This window comes from Cervus elaphus, chromosome 20, assembly GCF_910594005.1.
Source record: "Cervus elaphus chromosome 20, mCerEla1.1, whole genome shotgun sequence".
Taxonomy (NCBI): Eukaryota; Metazoa; Chordata; class Mammalia; order Artiodactyla; family Cervidae; genus Cervus; species Cervus elaphus.
In genome coordinates this window covers 81,901,308-81,928,784 of record NC_057834.1, presented here as the reverse complement: position 1 = coordinate 81,928,784, position 27,477 = coordinate 81,901,308, and the positions used below count along the sequence as shown (strand labels likewise).

The 27,477-nt window shown below is 40.9% G+C and overlaps 1 protein-coding gene across 8 annotated transcripts in view; it reads left to right on the top strand.

Annotated features, from left to right (window-relative positions):
* SAMD13 (sterile alpha motif domain containing 13) overlaps positions 1-27,477 on the top strand; it is a 50,761-nt gene that overhangs the window by 14,949 nt on the left and 8,335 nt on the right. For 4 of the 8 annotated variants that reach the window (XM_043878020.1, XM_043878021.1, XM_043878022.1 and 1 more), the window contains 2 exons: positions 17,383-17,494; positions 17,689-19,804. In XM_043878020.1, coding sequence (XP_043733955.1) covers positions 17,383-17,494; positions 17,689-17,949 — 373 coding nt within the window. In that variant the 3' untranslated portion in view covers positions 17,950-19,804. Of the gene's footprint in view, positions 1-17,382; positions 17,495-17,688; positions 19,805-20,914; positions 21,701-27,477 lie in introns of those variants that run through there. The other 4 variants (XM_043878026.1, XM_043878024.1, XM_043878025.1 and 1 more) reach the window with 2 other exon arrangements.

The window sequence follows — 27,477 nt, the reverse complement described above, 5'->3', positions numbered from 1 at the left end:
TTTCTTCTTAAATTTGGAAGTCTTCTGAGACAAAGCAGACTCCAAGTATGAACCTGGCAGTGTCTTTGATGTTGTGGGCTTCCCTTGAGACTCAGATGGTAGAGTCTGCCTGCAGTGCAGGAAACCTGGGTTTGATCCCTGGATCAGGAAGATTCCCTGGAGAAGTGAATGGCTACCACTCCAGTATTCTTGCCTGGAGAAGTCTATGGACAGAGGAGCCTGGCATATTACAGTCTGTGGGGTTACAAATAGTCAGACATGACTGACTAACACTTTTCACTTTTGATGTTGCACTACTCATCTAAAGCTAAAGAAAAGTAGTTGTGTTTTTCCAAATTTGAACCAATCAATCTTAGATACTGTTAAAAAGATCTTAACATTCTTTGGGCAATTGTTTAATGGCTTGATTGAAAAATGTCTCACTTTTGATGAACTGCCTTTTTAGTATTTTTTCATAATATTCTAAAAACTGAATATAACAACATAGCTATTAAAAAAACTGTTTTCTTTTTTTGTGCTAGAATCTAAGTTGTTTATAGCTGGACAAACTTATGAGCTCAGATTCTGTTTAAAATCACTTCAAAATGTTTTGTTGGATGTTGAATTTTGATTACAGGTTACTTATGTTATTAGTTCTTTTTGACTGTTGAGAAGCATGTTACCAAATTCGCTATATCTTTGCTAAAAATGTCTCTTAATATTATCCATTTGTCAAACAGCTTTTTTCCTTTTGCTCTGCTCCAACAAATTGCAATTGCTGTTCCTCATGAAATTTCCAACATACTTTGAGTCAGGCTCCTTTTTTCTTCACTGTTCTGACTCTGGTGCTAGTTTCTGCATCTCCTTTTGATTCTGCATCAGTGGTATGCCTCCTTTTTACATTTTAAAATGTATCCATACTTATTTTTAACTAAAAATATTTTATTACAATTCAAGTAGTAAGATTATTAATTACCAATTACAACATACAAAGAGAATCTTATAACCTGTGCTGTCTGCATCAAACACATTACAATATCACATGGGTACATAGAAAAGATCATTTATCCTGAATCAATGTATAGATGCCAACTAGATTGCCATGTGTTTATGTGTAAAACTAGAGAAAGAGAGCTGCATCTGATGAACTTCAAAGTAGTATCTAGGCAATGCAGTGGTTAAAGGGAAATGTTATCACACCAAAACAATGAAGTTGTGTTGATCAGAAACATAATTTACATTAATTAGAGTTTTTAAATTTAAACTAGTTAAAATGAAAAAACCCCATTTCTTAGTTGGATTTTTAATGCTCAGCAGCCACCTGTGTTCAGAGGCTACAATATTGCACAGGTTATAGCCAAAACAAGCTCTTGCTCACATGCATGGGGAGAAAGGTTAAATGAATATGAGGTTGGAGAGGATGATTCCGTCAGGTCAGGGATGCAGGGGTGGGATGGATATAAGCATTGTCAAGATTATGGGGTTTTTTTAAGACAGATTATAGCTTTTATTTTGCATGGTGGACTCATGATGATTATTAGGTTTTAAAATAACTAAATAACTAAGAGGGAGCATCTTCATAGTTTAGAGTATGTTCTTCTAGACAGTTTCTGTAGAGAGCTCTCTGTATCCATACATATGAGTGCGGTTCTGTGCTTAGTCACTCTGTCATATCCGACGCTTTGTGACCCCATGGACTGCAGCCTGCCAGGCTCCTCTGTCCATGATGATTCTCCAGGATACCACTCCAAGAATACTGGAGTGGGTAGCCATTCGCTTCTCCAGGGGATCCTCCTGATCCAGGCAGGGATCGAACTCAGGTCTCTTGCATTGCAGGCACATTCTTTACTGTCTGAGCCAGCAGGGAAGGCCAATGTATATGAAGGAGACGTAAACTTTTATTGAACAAATGGGATCATAATGTTCTCTTTTCTATGGATTTCAGAATCACAGATTTTGAATTAATCAAAACTTTGGTACATGACACTCTTACTATTGATCTATGTTTAATCATGTAGAATTTTCAATAAATTATAAAAAATTCTAGGTGTTTCACATATATGTGCATATCTATACAACTTACAAGTATACAATGTGAATTTTTTTTCCCCATTCATTTAGTCTTATTACTCCATTTTTCATCAGTTGGTCTTTTTTCCCTTTTTCCCTTTTCTCCTAGGAGGGAGGAGGAACTAATATTCCCACACACAATAGATGCTTTTAGTAAGTTAGCAGCTTTTCAAGTGGTTTATCTCCCCACCACCACCAAGCCCCTCACCCCACAGTGGAGAAGCTCTACTGCAATAGAATGCTCACTGCAACAAAGTTTAGCAACCTTCAAAAGAAGCTATTTCTTATTAAAATCATGCCTTTTCTTGCTCATATATCTCACCATCTTCTTCTGCCTTTGTGTTCAGTTGGTTGTTTTATTATGAAGCAAAGACTAAATTTTGGAACTAACATTTCTTTTATAATTAGTAAAGTGATACTTTTCTTAGTAATGAATGTTGGAAAGTTTTAAACTCACTTTAATATTGAAATACTAACTTTTAAACATTGGGATATCATTTTCATATAACGTACTAGTTTCAGATATACCACATAATAATTCATTATTTCTATACACCATGAAATGTTCACCTCAATAACTGTACTTAACATGAATCACATACAGAGTTAAATTTTTTTCTTCTGATAAGAATTTTTAAGATCTACTATCTTTAGCAACTTTCAAATATACAGTACAATATTATTAGTTATAGTCACCATGCTGACTGTTACATCCCCATGAATTACTTATTTTATAACTGGAAGTTTGTACATTTTGACCACTTTCACCCATTTTGTGCTCTGCAACTCCACCTCCACCCCCCCCCACCTCTGGCAACCACCAATCTGTTCTCTGTATCTATGGTTTTGTATTTACAGTTTTTAATATTTTATTTTTAGATTCCACATATAAGTGAGATTATGTATTTGTCTTTGTCTGACTAATTTTACTTGCAGAGGGCATTTAAAATGCTCTCACATTCCATTTATATTGTCAAAAATGACAAGACTTCCTTTTAATGGCTGAATACTATTCCATTATATATATACACCACATTTTCTTTATTTTCCCACGCTCAGATTGCTTTCAGGTCTTGGCTATTGTAAATAGTGATGTGATGAATGTGGGGGAGCTATATCTTTTTGATTTAGTGTTTTTCTTTCTTTTAGTTAGATACCCAGAAGCAAAATTTCTGAATTGTATGGTAGTTCTGTTGTTAATTTTTTTCAGGAACCTGCCTACTATTTCCCGTACTACATTTCTACCAACGGTACACAGGGTTCCCTTTTCCACATCTTTGCCAACATTTGTTATCTCTCTCTCTTTTTTTTTCAATAATAGCCATTCTAAAGGGCATAAGATATTTCCTTATTGTTTTGGTTTGCATTTCCCTGATGATTAATGGTGTAGAACATCTTTTCATATACCTGTTGGCCATCTGTGTATCTTCTTTGGGAAAAAAAAGCCTATTCAAATGCTCTGCCCATTTTTAAATTTGATTATTTATTAATATTTGTTTTTGCTGTGGAGTTATATGTATTCTTTATGTATTTTGGATTTGCAAATATTTCCTCCTGTTCAGTAGGTTGCCTTTTCACTTTGCTGGTTCTGTTTGCTCTGCAGATTTTTAATCTAATATAGTCCCACTTGTTTATTTTTGCTTTTGTTGCCTCTGTTTTTGGAGTCAGATCCAAAAAAATCATCACCAAGACTGATGTCAAAGAGCTTACCACTTATGTTTTCTTCTACAGGCTTTATGGTTTCAGGCCTTACGTTCAAATCTTTGATCCACTTTAAATGAATTTTTCTATGTGGTATAAGGTAGTGTTCCAGTTTCATTCTTTTGCACATTGTTCTCTTTGTTTTTCCAGCACCATTTATTGAAGAGACTATCTTTTCTCCTTTGTATATTCTTGGCTCATTTGTCATTAATTAATTGGCCATATGTGTATTAATACTAACTTTTGAAATAGCCCTCTCTGAGGACTGTTAACTATTAAATATTAAGCTAATTATTAAATTTAAAGAAGTTGTCATTCTTAATGTGAATTAGAAGGTTAGGAACTGAATGATAGAAGTAAGATATTAGGATAAAGTTAGAAATTACTATTGGTATTGCTAGAATTTTTAGGTAGGGCTTCCCTGGTGGCTCAGGTGGTAAAGAATCTGTCTGCAATGCAGGAGACCTGGGTTCGATCCCTGGGTTGGGAAGATCCCCTGGAGAAGGGCATGGCAACCCACTCCAGCATTCTTGCCTGAGGAATTCCATGGACAGAGGAATTCAGGTGGACTACAGTTCATGTGGTTGCAAAGAGTTGGGCACAACTGAGTGACTAACATGCCAAATTTCAGAACTCTGACTTCATTGTAGAATTATTCAAGAGAACTTTCATATAACAAAAATAACATTAGCTACCATTACTTACCTCATAAAAAGAAAATCCAGCAATGTTTATGTATATAGCAACCCACACATCAGTCAGGCATCTAATTCTAAGGGAATCAGTCACATCTAGGGCTAAATAAATAACTTCACAGGATGTTTATTTATTTGCCTGGAAGTCCTGCCAGGTTCCTTAGGGAAGGAGGAAGAGGAAGCTGTTAGAAGTAATTGTGCATCTGATCACTGGCTTCAGCTTTTGCTCATTTACTTGGATTCCTGTCCTTTTGTGTTGTCAAGTAAATAATCAGCAATCCTTAGATGTATGTTCTTTGAAAGCAGGGAGGAGATTGCAACCAGCTTGCTAGGTAGTTCCTGGATGTTCTGTTTCATCCACCTTTCCCAGACCCCACAGCCATACTGCTTGAGTCTACCTGAAAACACTGAGTGAGGGTTCCTGGCATGCTGTTCTTTCCAGGGAACAGCAGTCTGGACCAGGGAGTGATCATAATGTAAGATTCCACTCTACTAAACACATGGGAGAATAAAATAAAGCTCCCAAGACATTTAAGTGGCTAAATACCAAATACTTCTTAACAGATAGCTTGTTAGAAAGAAAGGAAGAAATGGAGGGAGGGAGAGAGGGAAGGAAGAAGAAAAAAGGAAAAAAGGAAGAAGAAAAGAGAAAGAGAAACGAGAGGGGGCAGTGCAGAGGAGGGGGGAAACTGAGCCACTAATTCAGGCATGTAAAATGACCTTTCTAATCAGAATCTGATGTTGTAACCCTTCTGTGGATATATTTGGTAGGATAAGTCAGAGTGCTATATGTATGGATTCTTGAATCAGAGAATAATAGTTGATAGTGATACTTGTAATTGGTAGTTTTATTTTTCTTTTAATGAAGTTAAAATTAATTCCTTAGTATTTTATGGCTGGCTGCTCATTCTGATGTATGATTATCAGTTCACTCAGTACCCTAACAAAGTACCATAGACTGGGTAGCTTAAACATCAGAAACGTACTTCTCATAGTTCTGGAGGCTGGGAAGCCCAAGTTCAGGATGCTGGCTGATTCAGTCCTGGAAAAAGTCCTCTTCCTGGCTTGTAGGTGGTGCCCTTCACAGTATGTCCTCAGGTGGACTTTCCTCACTGCATGCGTGCAGATCTTACAAGGCCACCAATCCTATTGGGTTAGGCCCCCACCCTCATGACCACATTTAACCTTAATTGCCCTGTCTCCTAAAAGCCCTAGCCCGCACTGAGGGTTAGGACTTCAGCATAGGAATTTTGGGGGTAAGGGGGACACAATTCAGTCTTAACATATTGTCTTATAATAAAAGTTGGGTTATGTTTGGTTATTCCCTTAAATTAAATGACAACTTGGGTTAAGGATTGAGTCTGTACAGTTATACCATTTGTCCACTGTAAACAGCTACCTTAAGGAAGTATGCATTTCAAAAGAGTAAGATGAGCAAAACTATAGAGTCAGCTAATCATATCATCATATTTTAAGTGTGATAATAACAAGGAATTCTATCAAAGTCGCAGAATTGACAAACATACCTTATATATCTTCTATACATTAGCAGCTCGAAGGGTTGCTGCTTTCTACACAGATTCTGGTGTGCTACTGATATTCCTACGAAGGAAAACCGAGTTTGTTAAAGCCTTAAAGCCACATTCAGTCCTTCGGAATAGTGACCACTGTACCTGGCTCAGAGCAGGGAGGGGGCGTTCTGCAGGCAGTCTGTATGCAGTTGTCTTTAATATTATTTACCGGGGTATAAAACATTCCTATGTTTATGTGTAGTGTGAATGTGGGTGTGAATTGCATCTGATAGCAAATAAAATACAAAAATGCATAGTGTCCTCTTGAGAGGAATGTCTTTATTTCCACCAGGTCAGAGGTCTTTATTTGTACTAGGAAGTTGAGAACAGGTTGGGGAAAAGGCAGATTTGTTTTCAGAAAAATGGAGTGGGGTGTTTGGGAGACATTCTTAGCAGAGGAATGCCAAGGACAGAGTGCCATGTGATTTCAGAGGAAATGCATGAGCCTGAGGGAGGATGCCTATTAGGAAAGAAATGATGCAGGAAGACTGACCTCTCTGTTCCTGGGACCTGATCCTGGTGTTGCTCTGGATTCAGGGCTCCACACACCTAACACAACCTGACTCACACGGCCCTTCTCCCTCCATGGAGCCATTCCTCTTCTTCCTCAACTGCTCTTTGTAATAAGGCAGGGAACATGTTAAAACCATTCTTCATCCTGCAGCTGACTTGAGATTTTCCTTTTCACTAGACTGCAAGTTCCCAAGCCTTATTAAGTGCCAGACTCATTATGAGCAGGTGAAAATTAATTAATGATGGGAATGAAAGATTGATTGGGTTTATTAGGAAGGAGACATTTAACCAGTATCTATTTTAAATAAGTAGAGTTCTAACCCTTAAAAGCTGAACAAACAGGGCTTTGAGTAGCATAACCAAAGCTGTGGATATGGGGAGGTCCAGGATGTTGACTGGTTGGATTTCAGTACAAACTTGGAATGGGAAAGAAGCCTGAAAAGTTATGTTTGAATTAAATCCCTGAGTGCCAAGCTAAAGAATTTGGAATATACAGAAGAGCTATTTGCTCTTTCAGTGCTTTTGTTGCTTGGGTATGTGGCAGTTAAATGCAGTCAACTCTTACATAGCTGGATATTAAAAAATGAAAACTGTCCTGTCAGAAAACTTTGAATCATCCTTTCTCTTTTTCTGGCTGTCTTTAAGCCAGATCCCTACTTGTTAGGATGAAGGGAGAGGGAGGAAAAAAAAAATGGAGATAAAATGAAAGCTCATTTGGTTGCTTCATCCTTAGCTATGTCCGTAGGCCAAGAGATCAATGTTGACTTATTATGATCAAAATTATATTACTTTTAGCCAAAGGCTGTTTTAAGATATGAGCAAAGAGTGGGTTAATTTAATTTGGAAAGTAAGTTATAAAGATCAAAATAGTACAAAGTTCAAGTGTAATTCTGAGTGGAAACACAAGTAACATTGAGAATTAGTTTTATAAAAGGAGTAGTGTGAGAAATAAATGTCACTGTAATATATTAACTAGTAGAAAGTAACTTTTGCTCTGAACTTTAAAGTTGAAATGCAATTAATAAGTATAATGGGGTTTTGAAATCCCATATGGGCTGTATTTATCCAGAGTTTTCTTCTGGTCTTATCAACCTTCAGAATCTATAAAAGCATAACTACCGTAAAATATACACACACTAAATTCCAAGAAAGAGTTTCAAATATTTTTCACCTGTTTCCGCTAATAAAATTAAAGGGAAATGGACACTTTTGCTGCTAGCACTTCAAATTATCATGTGCCAACATGAAAACATTCACCATAAGGTCATAATCTGCATGTATCTGCCAAATTTGTTATTTATTGCATTTCTGTCCTCACAGTTGTGTCTCTTTAGCTCTAAGAGTGAGGTGACTGTTTAATTAAGGGATAATCAGCTCCCAGTGTGAAGTATTCATACGTGATGTAATTTTTATCCATACATGATGTTCCCAGTCATATGCAGGGACTGAAAGGTAACAGTGTTAAATGGGAACATTGATTTGAATAAGTGATGGGACTGGAGACAAATTCTGCTGTTCATTTCTTGCCAGTCTTTTTTATAATAAGGCAAAAATGCATATATATTTTTTCAAAGTCTCCATGCCTGGAAAAATATTCATGAATTTATCATCTTTATATTTACATTATATTCTAGGAAATATTTTGCTGTGACAATAATAATAAATACCAAATGATAGTGGAACTTTTATATCTGCCATCTCATTTCATTAGTGCAAAATTAGCAGCCACAAAGGGAACCACCATCTGGGAGGTGTTTTAAACAGCACCACTTAAATTCCTCCTAGAGTTTGACATGGACATGTTATAAGAAAAGATTTGAAGAGAATGGCCCATTTAAAAGGGAACAAAGCATCTCAGTTTGGCCACAAATAACAGTCCTTGAGGAAACATATGGCTTTCCCAGTGGGGAAAGGTGACGCTTAAATCCATCCTCTGAAATGTTCTCATCGTTTTATCTGGCCTTGGCACCCTGGCCTCCTGAGCCGCCACCATCATGTGGCCTTGGACCACCTCCAGGTTTCTTCTTAATACCGTTGCTGAAACCACTGGACAGGTCCAGCAAAACCATTTATCATTATTTAACATAAACAACCTAGAAGTGACAATGCGTGCCTGCATATTTCTGCTTCTGCAGACAATTCTCCTCTCAGGGAGGAACTGAGTGTGTGTTTGAAGCAAGTGATGCCTTTCAGGATTGCATGAAAAATTTTCAAGTGTCCTAGTCAAGCAGCATTATCCAGGCCCTCCGGTGCATGCAGCCTCAGAAGCACCAGTTCCTTCCCCAGCTCTAACACTTAGAGTACACTGTTTACACACCTGCTTCCCCTCCCCAGAGTGCCAGCTCCTTGGAGGATATGCACGCCCATCCTTGTAACCTGTCTCTAAGCACAGCACCAAGAGGACAGTCGGCTTTTAGTAAACATTTATTGTATCAGTAAGTATGGGGTGGAAAAAGAATAGATGTGGAGACAAACATGTATGGAATTCAATCCTGGTTTTATATACCATGTGATTTGGGGTGAGTTCTTAACCTTTCTGAGCCTTAGTTTCCTAAAAATCAGTTCGCAGTAGCCAATTTACAAGGAGCTAGAAGACTGACAATAGGTAATAAGTGAAAAGCATATTGTAGACTGTAAGTACCCTCTGGTTGTTAGTCTGTTAATGTAACAGATCTTTGCTGTGTATCACCTGTACAGTCCAGTCCAGCCAGTTCTGGGTGCTGGAGAGATGCAGAGATGGAGACAGTTTCTCCTTTCAGGATGCGTGTGATCTAACATTGTGATTTTTACGTCACTTTGTCTTTTGAGCTAATCAGCTGTAACTTAGGTGGCTCAGACGTTAAATGCGTCGATTGATTGCTCTCCCCCAGATTCTCTGTGTGGATCCCCTCGCCCTAAGTAGGAGACTTTCCTCATCACTCTTGCTCTTCATGGTGCTGCCAGCACTTCTGCAGAGTCTTTGTTCTCTGCTGTGATGCTAGTACTCAAGAATATTTCAGAACTGAGGAAGTGATGATGTCATATCCCAGCAGAATAAGAATCAGGAAAGACTCTCATCCTAAAATTACAATGTAGCATACTTTGCATGTATATGTATATATTATATTTGTATGTATAGATGTAGAAGCTCTATACAGTCAGCAAAAACAAGACCTGGAGCTGACTGTAGCTCTGATCATGAACTCCTTATTGCCAAACTCAGACTTAAATTGAAGAAAGTAGGGAAAACCACTAGACCATTCAGATATGACCTAAATCAAATCCCTTATGATGATACAGTGGAAGTGACAGATAGATTCAAGGCATTAGATCTGATAGACAGAGTGCCTTAAGAACTATGGATGGAGGTTCATGACATTGTACAGGAGACAGTGATCAATACCATCGCCAAGAAAAAGAAATGCAAAAAGGCAAAATGGTTATCTGAGGAGGCCTTACAAATAGCTGAGAAAAGAAGAGAAGGTAAAGGCAAAGGAGAAAAGGCAAGATATACCCATTTGAATGCAGAGTTCCAAAGAATAGCGAGGAGAGATAAGAAAGCCTTCCTCAGCAATCAATGCAAAGAAATAGAGGAAAACAATAGAATGGGAAAGACTAGAGATCTCTTCAAGAAAAATAGAGATACCAAGGGCACATTTCATGCAAATATGAGCACACTAAAGGACAAAAATGGTATGGACCTAAAAGAAGCAGATGATATTAAGAAGAAGTGGCAAGAATACACAGAAAACCTATGCAAGAAAAGTCTTCATGACCCAGATAACTACGATGGTGTGATCACTCACCTAGAGCCAACATCCTGCAATGTGAAATCAAATGGGCCTTAGGATGCATCACTACACACAAAGCTGGTAGAAGTGATGGAATTCCAGTTGAGCCATTTCAAATCCTAAAAGATGATGCTGTGAAAGTGCTGCACTCAATATGCCAGCAAATCTGGAAAACTCATCAGTGGCCACAGAACTGGAAAAGATCAGTTTTCATTCCAGTCCCAAAGAAAGGCAATGCCAAAGAATGCTCAAACTACCGCACAATTGCACTCATCTCCCATACTAGGAGAGTAATGCTTAAAATTCTCCAAGCCAGACTTCAACAGTCGGTGAACCGTGAACTTGCAGATATTCAAGCTAGACTTAGAAAAGGCAGAGGAACCAGAGATCAAATTGGCAACATCTGTTGGATCATCACAAAAGCAAGAGAGTTCCAGAAAAACATCTACTTCTGCTTTTATTGACTATGCCAAAGCCTTTGATTGTGTGGATCACAAAAAACTGTGGAAAATTCTTTAAGAAATGGGAATATCAGACCACCTGACCTGCCTCCTGAGAAATCTGTATGCAGGTCAAGAAGCAACAGTTAGAACTGGACATGAACAACAGACTGGTTCCAAATCGGGAAAGGAGTACATCAAGGCTGTATATTGTCACCCTGCTTATTTAACTTACATGCCGAGTACATCATGTGAAATGCCAGGCTGGATGAAGCACAAGCTGGAATCAAGATTGCTGGGAGAAATATCAATAACCTCCATACGCAGATGACACCACCCTTACGGCAGAAAGCGAGGAAGAATTAAAGGACCTCTTGATGAAAGTGAAAGAGGAGAGTGAAAAAGTTGGCTTAAAACTCAACATTCAGAAAATTAAGATCATGACATCCAGTCCCAACACTTCATGACAAATAGATGGGGAAACAATGGAAACAGAGACAGACTATTTTCTTGGGCTCCAAAATCACTGCAGATGGTGATTACAGCCATGAAATTAAAAGACACTAACTCCTTGAAAGAAAAACTATGATCTACCTAGACAGCATATTAAAAAGCAGAGACATTACCAACAAAGGTCCATCTAGTCAAAGCTGTGATTTTTCCAGTAGTCATGTATGGATGTGAGAGTTGGACTGTAAAGAAAGCTGAGCACTGAAGGATTGATGCTTTTGAACTGTGGTGTTGGAGAAGACTCTTGAGAATCCCTTGGACTGCAAGGAGATCCACCAGTCAGTTAAATCAACCCTGAATATTCTTTGGAAGGACTGATGCTGAAGCTGAAACGCCAGTACTTTGGCTACCTGATGCAAAGAACCGACTCATTGGAAAAGACCCTGAGGCTGGGAAAGATTGAAGGCAGGAGGAGAAGGGGATGACAGAGGATGAGATGGTTGCATAGCATCACCAAAGCCATGGACATAAGTTTGAGTAGGCTCCAGGAGTCGGTGATGGACAGGGAAGCCTGTCGTGCTGTAGTCCATGGGGTCGCAAAGAATGGGACACAACTCAGTGGCTGAACTGAACTGATATTTTGTTGTCACAATTTGATAGCTCTTCTTTATGAAGAAAGGCAGCTAATTGAAGTCAGCCACAGGGAGAGTGAGTTCAGATGTCTTCTGGGGCACTTAAAAGTGTATCAGATGGGTCACTGTGCTCACTGCTAGAAGTGAGCTGATTAGAAAACCTAAACAATGTGTTAGAACAATGAACTGCCTTTCCAAACATTTTTCAAGCCTAACTTAAGCAAGAGAGGGAAGGTAAATGGTACCTATAAAAGAGTCCTCAGTGTCAGCTCATGACTGCTTATGCTGATAGGATAATGGAAAATCCTAGCATGATATTTTTTTTAAAAGCCCATTTAGCTTTGATTGGAAAATACATGTTAACACCCTAACATGTTAAAATATTAGGATGAAAAATAGGTTTTCCCCATGTGTTTTGCCTAAATGGTAGGAAAGCATTGTGGGGGTGGGGGCGGGGAATCAGGGTGAAGTGGGGGACGTGTGGCATCTGTAAGTGAGCAAGTACACAAGTGTGTGTACACAAGGGCAGTATTGACAGATTTACAATCTCTATGCCCAAAAGGGAATGTACCTCTAATTAGTAAGCATTGACTCTGTTTTTAAATTAAGTGTTTTGTTACTAAGTAATTGATCACATGTGCCATTGATTAGTGACTCCTTTTTCTTTAGGAGAGAAATTTGTTGTTGTTTTTTTAATTACTTTTTACTGGAGTATACTTGCTTTACAATGTGTTAATTTCTACTGCACAGCAAAGTGAATCAGCCATACATATGCATGTATCCCCTTTTTTGGATTCCCTTCGCGTTTAGATCACCACAGAGCAGTGAGTAGCATTTGATGAGCTATACAGTAGGTTCTCATTAGTTATCTCCTTTTTACATAGTATCAATAGTGTATACATGTCAGTCTTGATCTCCCAAATTATCCCACCCCCCACTCACAGCCTTGGTGACCATACATTTGTTTTATACATGTGTCTCTCCTTCTGCTTTGCAAATAAGATCATTGACGCCATGTATCTAGATTTTTTTTAATCAAATATTTTAACTTCCTACTATGAGCAAGACATTATTCTGAGGGTGAGGCAGAGGTACAGCTCAACCCTTGACTTCTAGATATTTGAGACTTTCAGAAATGCACAAACTCTGGGCAATTTCATTTCCATTGAAAGTAACATGAATCTTTTCAACTTGCACTGAATGTTGAGTGTTCCCAAGCTTAGTTCGTGGACCCAGTTCTCTCCTTGTCCCCTCCCAAGGTTTCAAATGCCATCTGAACACTTCTGGCTCCTCACTGTGTACTTCTAGCCCACTCGTCTGCATTGAGCTCCAGACCCATGTTCCACATTGAATCTCAACTTGGATGTAGATGGCACGCCTCACAGAGTGTGTCCAGCTAAACCTGGGGGTGTGGTCCAAGTGAAGCTACCACCATCCATCCAGTTCCAGGACACTTTCGTCTCCTTAGTTCTCCTGTCTAGTCCACCACGGGGCTTCTCAGGTGGTGCTCGTGGTAAAGAACCCGCCTGCCAATGCAGGTAGACGTAACAGACATGGGTACATTCCCTATGTTGGGAAGATCCCCTGGAGGAGGGCACGGCAGCTCACTCCAGTATTCTTGCCTGGAGAGTCCCACGGACACAGGAGCCTGGCGGTTGCAGAGTCGGACACAACTGGAGCAACTCAACAGGCACGACTGTGTTGTTCACTCGCTCAGTCGTGTCTGACTCTCGGCGACCTCATGGTCTGCAGCAGGCCAGGCTTCCCTGTCCCTCACCACCTCCTGGAGTCTGCTCAACTCATGTCCATTGAGTCGATGATGCATCCAACCATCTTGTCCTCTATCGTCCCCTTCTCCCCCTGCCTTCTCTCTTTCCCTCCAGTGGGGTCTTTTCCAGTGAGTCAGCTTTTCAAATCAGGTGGCCAAAGGATTGGAGCTTCAGCTTCAGCATCAGTCCTTCCAGTGAATATTCAGGGTTGATTTCCTTTAGGATTGACTGGTTTGATCTCCTTGCTGTCCAAGGGACTCTCAAAAGGCTTCTCCAACACCACAGTTTGAAGGCATCAATTCTTCAGCTCTCAGCCTTCTTTATGGTCCAACACTCACATCCATATTGGACTAATGGAAAAACCAGAGCTTTGACTAGACAGAACTTTGTAGGCAAAGTAATATGTCTGCTTTTTAACATAGGTTTGTCTAGGTTTGTCAACTTCCCTGGTGGCTCAGACGGTAAAACGTCTGCCTACAATGCGGGAGACCTGGGTTCGATCCCAGGGTTGGGAAGATCCTCTGGAGAAGGAAATGGCAACCCATTCCAGTGTTCTTGCCTGGAAAATCCCATGGACAGAGGAGCCTGGCAGGCTACAGTCCACAGGGTCACAAAGAGTCAGACACAACTGAGCGATTCACTTCATTTCACTTCACTTCTAGGTTTGTCATAGTTTTTCTTACAAGGATCAAGTGTCTTTTAATTTCATGGCTTCAGTCACCATCTGCAGTGATTTTGGAGCCCAAGAAAATAAAGTTTGTCACTGTTTCCATTGTTTGCCCATCTTTTTGCCATGAAGTAACAGGACCAGATGCTACGATCTTAGTTTTTTGAATGTTGAATTTTAAGCCAGCTTGTTCACTCTCCTCTTTTACCTTCATCTAGAGGTTCTTTAGTTCCTGTTTGCTTTCTGTCATAAGGGTTATATCATCTACATATCTAAGGTTATTGATATTTCTCCCAGCAATCTTGATTCCAGCTTGTGCTTCATCCAGCCCAGCGTTTCTCATGATGTACTCGGCATATAAGTTAAATAAACAGGGTGACAATATACAGCCTTGATGTACTCCTTTCCCAGTTTAGAACCAGTTGGTTGTTCCATATTCAGTTCTAGCTATTGCTTCTTGACCTGCATACAGGTTTCACAGGAGACAGGTAAGGTAGTCTAGTATTCCCATCTCTTTAAGGATTTTCCAGTTTGTTGTGATCCACACAGTCAAAGGCTTTAACGTAGTCAGTGAAGGAAAAGTAGATGCTTTCTAGAACTCTCTTGCTTTTTCTATGATCCAACAGATGTTGGCAATTTGATCTCTGGTTCCTCTGCCTTTTCTAAATCCACCTTGAACATCTGGAAGTTCTCAGTTCATGTACTGTTGAAACCTACCTTGGAGGATTTTGAGCATGACCTTGCTAGCATGTGAGATGAATGAAATTGTGTGGTAGTTTGAACATTCTTTGCCTTGCCTTTCTTTGGGATTGGAATGTAAACTGACCTTTTCCAGTCCTGTGGCCACTGCTGACTTTTCCAAATTTGCTGGCATTTTGAGTGTAGTACCTTAACAGCATCATCTTTTAGGATTTGAAATAGCACAGCTGGAAATCCATCACCTCCACTAGCTTTGTTCATAGTGATGCTTCCTAAGGCTCACTTGACTTTGCCCTACAGGATGTCTGACTCTAGGTGAGTAATCACACCATTGTGGTTATCTGGGTCATTAAGTTCTTTTTTGTATAGTTCTGAGTATTCTTGCCACCTCTTCTTAATATCATCTGCTTCTGTTAGGTCCATTTCTGTCCTTTATTGTGCCCATCTTTGCATGAAATGTCCCCTTGCTATTTATAATTTTCTTGAAGAAATCTCTAGTCTTTCCCATTCAATTGTTTTCCTCCATTTCTTTGCATTGTTAATTGAAGAAGGCCTTCTTATCCTTGCCTTTCTCTGGAACTCTGCATTTGTTATGTATATCTTTCACTTTCTCTGTTGCTTTTTGCTTCTCTTCTTTTCTCAGCTATTTGTAAGGCCTCCTCAGACATCCATTTTGCCTTTTTGCATTTCTTTTTCTTGGGGATGGTTTTGATCACTGCATCCTGTACAGTGTTATGAACCTCTGTCCATAGTTCTTGAGGCACTCTGTCCATCAGATCTAATGCCTTGAATCTATGCATGCACTAGTCCACCACTAAGTCTTGCTGATTCTGTTGGTTAAATACTTTTTAAATCCATGTTTCTCTCCTTTTCTACCATAGTCTCAGTCACCATGAGCTCTTGCTTGGTCCTGTCTTCTCCTCTGGCTCCTCTCCAATACTCTTTTTTCCAGAAATATGAGTCAGATCAGGTCACGCCCATTACTTCAGACCATTTAACAAATCCCATTGCTCCTAGACTAAAATTCAGAATCCTCAATGTGGCATCCAAGACCAGCATGGCTCTCTGTATGTATCCCTGTCAGAGAGCCTGAAATAATCTTTACCTGACTTCTTTATATGGTTAACTTTCGGGCTGCTCTCTAGACCTTACCTGAAAAGAAACTTCCACAGGAAAGCTGCTCGTATGCCCTCCCGCTGCCGTAGTACAGAGTACCCATCCTCAGCTACATTGCAGGGCTATGCATTTAGTTGTGTGATTGTGAGTCAGTGTCTACTCCCCCATGCTATGTGCAACCAAAGTAAGGACTATTCTGTTTTACTCACCAAATGTATTCCCAGCTGGAGGACTAGGAAGGGGCTTGGTCCTGAAGGACCTCCTGAGCCGGGTGAAGCTATTTGGAATTTATCCAAAGAGCAGTGGGAAGCCTTTGAAAGTTTGGAAGCAGGGAACAATGTGATGGGATGTATACTCTAGAAGAATCACCATGGACAAGACATAGAGAAATCCAAACAGGTACGCTTGAAACACAGAAATAAGCAGAGACACAGTAACTGCAGGTCCACTCTTTCTCTATTCCACCTTTCCTCCTTTCCTGTCTAAATCCAGTGAGGTTACTCAGAAACCCTCTCAAACAAATGCTTGATCCACATCTACTTGCCTGAACATTGATTGAATTCCTAACAACTTGGTTGATGCAAGGAATAATAAAGTGAGAACTGGTCCAGACCCAAATGTACATCTTCAGCCCACATCTCCCACTTTAATAGAAAGTCTAGAGACTATCTAATAAACAGAGTATAATACAATGTGGAAAGTGCTCTGATAGGAGTTAGAATGGAGGTCTGGAACTCAGAGGCGGTTATAACTAATACACTTTCAGGTGGAGCAGAAAATGCCTCACAGGGACCATGGCATTTGATCCAGTAGGAAGGATAGGATTTTTTCAGAGACAGCTGAGGGGGGCCTTCAGTGGCTAGAACAGCACCAGAAAGGCCTGGCTGTTGGGGAATGGCTTTGGCCCTGGATATATGGGGATGGGGGTGGGGAAAGTGGTGATGTGTTGGGGCCGTATTGTAAAAGGTCTGGTATTCTTAGTTCGGGAGTGTGAATATCATATTGTGGGCTGCCAGAAGTCATTGGACCACTGCAAATATCTCTAAATTAAGAAACAATACATGAGGGAATACTTTATATTAAAGGTTTATAGAGAAAGCAGTGACTGGGCCAGTGAGAGCAATGATCTTCTGAACCCAAGAAACACAAGAATGATTCTGGTCCTGAAGCGTGTACAGGGGGGTCTGGGCCCCCGGTTGCAATGAGCTGACCCAGGCCTGCCCCCGGGAGACCAAGTGGGGACCTGGCCACACACGATCGTGAGCATGCTCTGCCCTGATAACCGTCCTGATTGATATTTTATTTTGCAGTTCCATGGAGAACGGGAGGCCACCTGATCCTGCAGACTGGGCCGTGATGGATGTCGTCAATTACTTCCGAATGGCAGGATTTGAGGAGCAAGCTAGTGCATTTCAGGAACAGGTAACTCAGTCTAGAGAAATACACAATGAACATGATTGCCTCTCTTCCCCACAACAAGCAGAAGGGACTGAGAAGGAAAGGCATAGAGAGCGGTGAGGGATCAGTGAGGCTCCAGGTCACCCCAGCCCCTGGGAAAGTAAGAGGGTGGGGAAGGGGAGTACGGAAGTGACAAGCTAATGATTCCCTCCTGCAAGAGGAAAACCCAAGCGCTGAGACAGAGACATGGGCGCAGCTGCAGAGAGGAGGGCCAAGTCTCATCTACATCTGCATCTTCTGAAAGATGGCCCAGCCCTGCCTTCAACACAATCACACGAGGAAGCAGAACACAGGAAAAGAGGAAAAGCAGGGGCGAATCTGGCGGAGAGACACGCTCCTGTCTGCTGCTGGCCTCTGCGCCACCTGAGCTGTTACTTAAGCCTCCTCCAATGTGTTTGCTGGGTGCTGAGCAAAGTTGAATGGAAAGAGCACAGGGTTTGGGCTTCAATCCTGGTTCTTGTAATTCTGTGTGATCCCAGGCAAATGCTATGACTCTCTGAGTCACGTTTTCACATCTGTAACACCAGGTTCTCAGTGCCTAACTTGGTAGGGTGGTATTATGAGAATTAAAGGGCAGTGATGAAGGCACCTTGCCTCGGGTAGATGCTGGCCCAACCTTGATGCCCCCCAAATGTGAATTCCCTCACTCAGGTCCAGTGTTGATACTGGAGAGATGGAGGGAAGAGCAGGGAATCCCTCCCAATTGTCTGGGTGATTGCTGATTCCATTTTCCAGGCTGGGCCAGCACTGTAGGGATGGTTTTCAAAGGGTTTTGACCATGAGGAAGCAAATCAGGATACATGCGATCCACACCAGACCAGTTCTGTAGGGAAACACAGAGTTCCCGTTTCCCTACCAATGAAGTCTGCAGTATTCTAAGCATTAAGTTCACTCTTCTAATTTTATAATGTAATTGAGAGAATTATAAACTGAGCAATGCATTTCGCTGCTTCTTGCACATCCCTTTAGCCATTTCTTACTCTCTCAAGCTGGGTTTGGATAAGTGCAATTTTCTAATATCATGTTTTCTGATGAAATATATATCTTGTATTCTAATAAATATCTAATGCCGTATATAGAAAAGTGCACTTCTCTAATATCATACATAAATCTAATCTCTAGATTTCCTTCAACCAGTATTTTCTTCAACTTTATCCCTGCATATGTGTTTTTTGTTAACTTGGAAAATTTGCCAGAATAACAGCTTAAATCACTTCACACCCACCAGGACAGCTAAAATTAGAAAGACTGATAGCAAATGTTCGTGAGGATATAGAGCAACCACACTCATCTACATTGTTAGTGGGAGTGTAAAAAAAAACACTCTTGTATCTACCCCATGATCTAGTAGCTTCATTCCAGAATGTTTACCCAAGGGAAATGAAAGCATATGTCCACCAAAGATTTGCACAACACTGTTCAAGTAGCTTTATTCCTAATAGTCCAAAACTGGAAGCTCAAGTGTCCATCAATAGGAGAGTGAATAGACAAACTGTGGTCTAGTCTTACAGTGGAATAAAGAAAAATGAACTACTGATACACACAACAGTTTGGATGAATCTTAAAACATTATGCTGAATGAGAGAAACTCTACATAAAAGATCTTGTTCTGAATGGTTTTTGTCTTAATCCATGTGGGTTGCTATAACAAAAATACCATGAACTGTGTGACTTATAAGCAACACTTATTTCTCATATTTTGCAGGTAGGAAGTCTAAGATGAAGGCATTAGTTGACTGGGTGTCTGGTGAGGGCCCACTTCCTAGGCAGCCATCATTTTGCTGTGTCCTCACAGAGGAAGGGATGAGCAAGCTCTCTGGGCCCACTTTTATAAAGGCCCAGATACACATGGGGGCTCTGTTCTCATCATCTATTAATAATTGCCTCCCAAAGGGCCCGGCTCTTAATATCGATACTAATACCCTCAAGATCCATTGGGGGATTGGTTTCAACATACAAATCTGGGGGAGAACACATTCAGACCATAGCAGTTCTGTTTAGATAAAGGATGAAAACAGGAAAATACACTCATGATAGAAAAAAAAATCAGACAATGCTTGCCTCTGGGTAGGTAGGAGAGGGGGATGACTGGGAAGGAGCGTGAGGGAACTTTCTGAGGGATGGTAGCATTTTGCATCTTGATAAAGCTTTGGATTATGGGTATATGCATTGGTCACTGCTTATGCACAAACATATGCAAGTGATCCAGATTTGTGTATTACACAGCCAGTAAATTTTTTCCTCAGAAGTAAAAGACCTATGAAAGTGACATTGCTCAGTCGTGTCTGACTCTTTGGGACCCCATGGACTCTAGCCTACTAGGCTCCTCTGTCCATGGGATTTTCCAGGCAAGAGTACTGGAGTGAGCTGCTATTGCCTTCTCCAGGGGATCTTCCCTACCCAAGAATCAACCCGGGTCTCCTGCATTGCAGACAGACGCTTTACTGTCTGAGCCACCAGGAAATCCCACCAGGGAATAGGAAAAGACCTATGAAAAATAATTAATGGTATACAAACTGAAGTATTTAGGGGCGAAGTATGCTGATTATGCAACTTACTTTGAAATGCATCAGAATACAGATTCACAGTTGCATAGAAGGATGAGTAGATGGAGAGACATATGATACAGTAAGCATGAAATATATTCACTGTAGAATCTAGGTGGTGGGAATGCAGGTACTCCCTAAAATATTCTTACAACTTTATGTTTGAAATTTTTTATAACAAAATTGTGGGGGGAAATAACTGCGGTTGGAAAGTGGAAGGCTGATCAGCTGAAACATATTTTATTTTGGTCTAATGTTATAATGTCCATTTGTGTCATTGCAGTTGAATAACTCACTTCTAAAATTAAATTTAAATAATATTATGAAAGGTTAACAAAAAAAAAAGAACTTAGCTAAAAGGTCTCTTGGCCAGATTCCCGGCTGCCCAGAAGCAATTTTCAGAAGGAGCTTTTGCTCAGACTCCTCTGATGCAGATGGCCCAGACTAGGGGTGGAGGGTATTCTTTGGGCCTTTCAGACTCTGAAGTGGAACTGGCCAGCTCTGAGCTCAGCCCAGGAGCAGGCCCTTTCTCCCAGGGATGACATCAGTCTAGCACCAGTGACGTGGGAGTCAAAAGGGGACACAGTTCCCCAAAGCATCTCATTCAGAAGTCCTTCAAGGGAGGAAAGGAACACCATCTTGTTTCTTCACCTCTGGAGCCTGAGAAATGAATTCCTGAGGGAGTGGAATTTTGCAAGCATGGTCTAGATGCTCAAGTTACTTCATTCTTATGGAAAGGTAATTGGAAAGGGAAAGAATCTGCCTTGAATTATTCTCTGGAAGTGATTTGAATCTTCCTCCTACTTTGAATCTCATGTCTTTCCTCTTCTCATTAAAGGAGGTAAACTTTGCAAGGAAGCAACCACTGGCCAGACTCAGGCTGACAAGACAAGCAGCTGCTGTGCTTTTCATGAGGACTGAGGATCAGGATCCTCTGCTATGTTAACCTGCCTCTTCCATCATCATGCTTCAGAGGCCTTCAGTGTTTCACCTCCCATGATCTTCCTGGAAATGAACCCCAAGCAGTCAGCAGTCACTCACCACATTCATCCCCGATGGCAAGACTACAGGCTACCCCCAGCCCGAACACAGGACCCTTTTAGGCACTTCTAGGTCACAGCAGCTGAGAGAGAAAAAGAATGGCCACATCCCTAAATCTCCATAGGGTAGGCTCCGCCCTTCCATGTGATAGAAGCAGGCCAGGAAAGTGAGCATCCCCTAAACCACCTTAGAAAATGGCAGGTTCAGAAAGGGTAGTACAGTTGCCAAACGCAGCACGTCTTAGTTGATGTGAGAGCTTAGTTTCTTGGCTGTTATGGATGGAATGTTTGTCCCCCTCAAATTCATTTTAAAACCCTAACTCCCAGGGTGATGGTGTTTGGAAGTAGGGCCTTCAGGAGATAGATTTAGATGAGGTTTTGAGGCTGGAGCCCTCATGATGGGGTAAATGCCCTGGAAAGGGAGTTTGCTCTTTCTCTCTGTGTTATATGTGAGGATGTAGCACAAGGGCAGCCATCTGCAAGGGGGGAAGAGGGCCCTCACCAAGAGCCACATGTTGGCACTGTGATCTTGGACTTCCTGCCTCCTGACTGAATAATAAAGCTCTGTTGTTTAGGCCACCTGATCCTTGGTGTCTTGTTACAGCAGCCTAAGCTGACTAAGACACGGACACTGATGCCAGACATGTCCACCATGACATGTGCTGACTTTCAGGGGAATGTCCATCTTCTTGGTATGGTCTCACAATACATTACTGGATATCCTGTTGTTGTAGCAACCAGACTCAGAGGTGGATTTCTAGCAGCATGTTCCTTTGGAAGAGGTCAGGCCATTGATTTGTCCAAAGTGCAGGAATGTCCCATGTTCCTGTGGTATGGAGGGGCAGCTGGATTAGCCGAGGGATCTTTGTGTAACCTCCTTTTCTCTATGCAAGCACACTGACACCTAATAATTATCTCCCCTAAGTTTCCCACTGGTGCAGTTATCACCATCAAGTTTTCCTCTGACCAACTTCTTTTGAGCTTCTGTGTGAGCCACAAGTACAGACCAAAAAAATTATCAAGAGGGAAGGCCTAGGCACCTGCCCAGCCCCCTCCACACCCGTGCACCAAGGATCCACTGTCAACAGTGTGTGTGTTTGGGGTCGTTTCCTGTTCTGGCCATTCTGTCATGACCAGTGACATGGCTCTCTGTCGGCCCACTGGCCTCATTAACATTGCCCCCCAGAGGACTCACTGGCCCATAAGAGGAGGAGACACTGGGATCCCTTCCTAGACAAGGCAGTGATTACAGCTATTGCCAACACTGTCTCTCATTCCCACCAACATGGTGGTGTGGTGGCTCTTTTCCTAAGCGTCTTCCAGCATTCAAACCTCTTAGGCTGTGATGTGAAGGACATGAGTGAGGGTCATGACTCCTGGTTTCTTTCCTTCTGATCAACTCATGGTCATTAGAAGACCCTGCAGGGTTGGCCTTTCTGGGACTCAGATTTCTATGATGAATGTTGAGTTAAACAAGCCAAATATTGCTCAAGTTCCTGCTTTAAGAGTCAGGTGTTACCTTTCAACTGGCCTTCATGAAGTAAGCTTTCAATGCACAACACAAGGCACAGCTAGATGATAAAAAGTTGGCACTTGCCCAGGGATGTGAGGCACCTGCTTTTCAAGAGTCAAAGGTAACTTACTTTCCTAATAGTTTAGTTTTTAAGAAAGAACTTCTTGACTAATTCATTCAGAGGCACCTCCACCTTCCTTACATAGAACATTTAGGATAAAGTTTATTTTGTTAAACTCTGAAGGCTAACTGAGAAGCTACTGATGGTGCTTTCAGTTGCAAATTAAGTCCTTCACAGCAAGTTCATCACTCCCACTGGACCCTACCTGCCTGTTGTAGGGCAGTCACTTCATATCTTCTTTATCTGACTCACACACTCAGCATGTATGTGGAGAAAATGGAAATGGAGAGCTGCCATTCAGTCACTGTCACATAACTCATATTGTTCAGATCCACAAACTCACAAGTGAGCGACATCAGTGAATCTGTTTCTGGAATAATATGTATCACTAAGATCATTTTTTTCTCAGAGTATCATGACAAAATAACATGCAACTCATGGTGACTAATTTTACTCCATTATCTTCTCACATCCCCCAAACCATGTGACTGAAACAGTATTTTACTGTAAAATGTCCAATTGATTGTTAAAGCTGTTCATCTGAAATGCCAAGACTGATAGTTCTTTTCAGATGGCTTATTACTAACTTTTGATAATGTTCCTGAGGCCACTGACTTACTAACTATAAATAAAATAATTTATTGCTACAAATTGCCAAGTAACAGTAACTTCCTCAGATGGAGCAGTAAAGTGGACAGGCCAATCAGAGCAACTCTGAGCCCTACTCTGTGTCCTAAGTTGTGGTCAGATGGACTTCAGCTGTAGTGATTGTAGACAGACACTTCTAATCAGATCCAAGACAAATCCAGGTTTGTGGAGGCGGGGGGAGAAAGCGATTAAGATTATACAATTATAAAAGCCTTCTTTTGTAATAAAAGTACAAAATTATGATACAAATTTGCTTAGACAAAATTTAAACTTCATTAGCTTCATGTTAAATCCAGTTCTGAATTAGGCCAGTTAAAATCCCACAAAATGGAAATAACTTTTATTACCTTGTCAGCATATTATAATACCTAGAAGTATTCAAGGTGCTTTGACACATGATATTTCTCAACAGTTGAAGGCTTCTGAAATGCTTAGACTATTTTGTAGCATAATGAACAGGGGAAATGGCAACTCAAACTCTGCTCATATGTCCTTTAAGCCCACAAAAATTTTGAAAAGAAAGAGTTAAAAAAACAAATGGGTAATGTTAGCAATAAGAAAACATCCAAGAGAATGGAAAGCAAAACTGATAAGAAACTTCTGAATTTTTTGATTGAATGAAATAGAATAGATTTCTATAAACCAAAACCCCAAATGATTTTTACATCATTTGTTTGAAATGAGAAGTTATAAGATAGCCAGGTACATGGTGCTTCTTTGGCTTATTCATGTGTTCAGTTGTTTCTATAGTAGTTATAGCTTTTTCTAAAACTTATGAAAATAAATATAAAACTATTAAAGTAAAATAATGGTCATTATTACAAGTATTATTTTACTTTAATAAGGCCACCCGAAAGCCTTGTAGGTATAAGAATCATTTGAAGGAGGCACAGAAGATTCTAGGCAGAAGGGGGATTAGATACAATGGTATGGGGACATGAAAAAATATAATTTATCTTGAAAACTCCTAGTACCTTAAAGTAAGACATGTGGAGCAGGGAATCCCTGAGGATAAAACTGAAAGATAAATAGGGGTCCAGAGTCTGTTTGCCTGAGAGGGAATAGGAACCACTGGAGGGTATTGAGTGGGGAGTACCATGATGAAATTTGTGTTTTTCAAAGACCAGTCTATTGTCAACATTGGAAAAAAGGAGACAAAACACAGGAAAGCTGTAATTGTTCCACTGGGGATGGAAAGGAAGAAACATTAGGAAGTCTAGGGAAGATGGTCAAAAGAATTTAGTGGATCAATGGCAATGGAGGGTGAAGATTTGTCCTGTCTCAGTTCTCTGCCTTAGCACCAGGATTGAGCTCACTACTCAAGATGGGACAGGGAAGAGGGTTGGGTGATGACTGCTAGATTTCTAGATTGGTTAGTTGCAAAATCGTCCAGAACATCTATGAGAGGTCAGTTATTTATTTATTTTTTAACTTTTTATTTTATATTGGGGTAGAGCTGATTAACAATGAATGTTGTGACAGTTTCAGGTGAATAGCAGAGGGGCTCAACCATACATATGCATGTACTCATTCTCCCCAAACTCCCCTCCCATCCAAGCTGCCACATTACATTAAGCAGAGTTCTATATGCTACACAGTTAGGTCCTTGTTGGTATAGCAGTGTATACATCCATCCCAAACACCCTAACTATCCCTTCTTCTTAGCCTTCCCTCTGGGCAATCATAAGTTCATCTCTAAGTCTGTGAGTTTCTTTCTGTTTTGTATGGGTCATATATATTATTTCTTTTTATATTCCACATATAAAGGATATCATATATTTCTCCTTCTCTGTCTGACTTCTTCTCTCAGTAGGACAATCTCAAGGTCCATCCATGGTGCTGCCAATGGCATTATTTCTTTCCTTTTTATGGCTGAGTAATAGTCCATTGTGTATATGTACCACATCTTCCTTATCCATTCGAGAGGTCAGTTTTAAGAGGAATAAATGGATGGATCTAGAGATTGACCCAGCAGGTCAGCTGATGACAGTAGGGTTTCACTGGAGCTGAGGGGAGGCCTGGGAGATGGAGGACACTTTCCTCCAAGTAGAGGAGTGAATGGGAGGCAAGTGGAGGGAGAAGCAGCAGTGGGAGGGTTGTATAGACATGAGGGCTCTTTTCTAAGAGAGAATACTTATTTAGATGCAGTGAAGTAGCCAAAAAAATTGGATAGTTAAAAATAGATTGAACTTTAGAACAGTTCAAGGAAGCAAAATCCCTGAGGATAAGGAAAGGGGTGAGATCAGAGGGTGGAGGGACAAGGATATGGAGAAATTTGAACCCTCCTGCATCACTGGTGGGAATGTAAAAAGGTGCAGCTGCTACAGAAAACAGTTCTGGCAGTTCTTCAAAAGGTTAGGCATATAATCACCATGTACCTAGTCCTGTCCAACTCTTTGTGACCTTGTGAACTGCAGCCCGCCTGGCTTCTCTGTCCATGGGATTATTTCCAGGCAAGAATACTGCAGTGGATTGCCATTTCCTCTTCCATGGGATCTTGCTGACCCAGGGATTGAACCCATGTCTCCTGCATTGTAGGTGGATTCTTTACCACTGAGCTATCAAGAAAGCCTTGAAGAAAAAGAAATCACCATATGACCCAGCAATTCCACACAAAAGAACTGAAAAGAGGGACTCAAATAGATAATTGTACAAAAATGTTCATTGCAGCGTTACTCACAATAACCAAAAGGTAGAAATAACCCAAGTGTCCATGCACAGATGAATGGATAAATAAAATGTGGTCTAGAACATACAAGGCTTCCCTGGTGGTTTTAGCAGTAAAGCAGTGCAGGAGACATGGGTTGGATCCCCGGGTTGGGAAGTTCCCCTGGAACAGGAAATGGCAACCTCCACTCCCCCCAGTATTCTTGCCTAGGAAATCCCATCAACAGAGGAACCTGACAGGCTACAGTCCATGGGGCAGCAAAAGAGTCAGACATGACTCAGCAACTAAACTACCACCATCATGGAACATACAAAGGAATGTTATTCATTCATAAGAAAGAATGAAATTCTGATACAAGTTGCAAGGTTAATGAACTTTGAAAATATGATGCTCAGTGAAATAGGCCAGTCAAATATTGTATGATTCCATTTATATGAGATATCTTAAATAGGCAAATTCATAGACACACAAGCAGGTTAGGGATTATCAAGGGCTAGTAGGGAAGGAAGGGGTTACTGATTCATAGGGTTTCTCTTTGGTGATGGAGGAGTTTAAAAATTAGTGGCAATCATTGCATAACATTGTGAATATAACTAATGCCACCACTAAATTGTACACCTAAAAATAGTTAAAATTGTCTCTTTTGTGTTATATATATTTTACTGGGCTTCCCCCGTGGCTCAGACAGGTAATCTGCCTGCAATGCAGGAAACTCAGGTTTGATCCCTGGGTTGGGAAGATCCCCTGAAGAAGGGAATAGCGACCCACTCCAGTATTCTTGCCGGGAGAATTCCACGGGCAAAGGAGCCTGGTGGGCTACAGTCCATGGGGTCACAAAGAGTCGGACACAACTGAGTGACTAACACTTTCACTTTCTTTCATATTTTACCACAATAGAATGTAATGTCAAGTTATATACATGACGATTCAACTTGGTTGATAAAATATTCAACTATTATATTTTAAAAAAGAACATAAAGGGATTAATTCTGATCAAGCCTGGTACATCTTCCTCTGTCCTTCCTGTGCTCTGGGAGCAAGGAAAGCATGTGTGCAGAAACAGCTGAGATGTTCCTTTCCCTCGGGGACATTCAGGGAGTTCCTGACAGTTTCTGGTTTTTTTGCTAACCAAGAGGCAAGCTCCTCTGCTTAGAGTGGATAGGATGGGTAGAGGTTTAAAAAGGAGCTAGAGGAGAGAGTAGTGAAGTTAAGAATGGCCACCAAGAGGAAAAGGAAAGGGAGCTGAGCAAGGGTAAATACAAGAACTGTTGATATATTCTCCTGACCCAGTCAAGACTGGTATACTGCACATGTTTAGTGTTCATCTTCATGGTTTCTTGATTCCCACCCCCACCCTCATCCCCACTGCACCAGGTATAGGAATCAGAGAACCTGGATTGATTGCTAAACT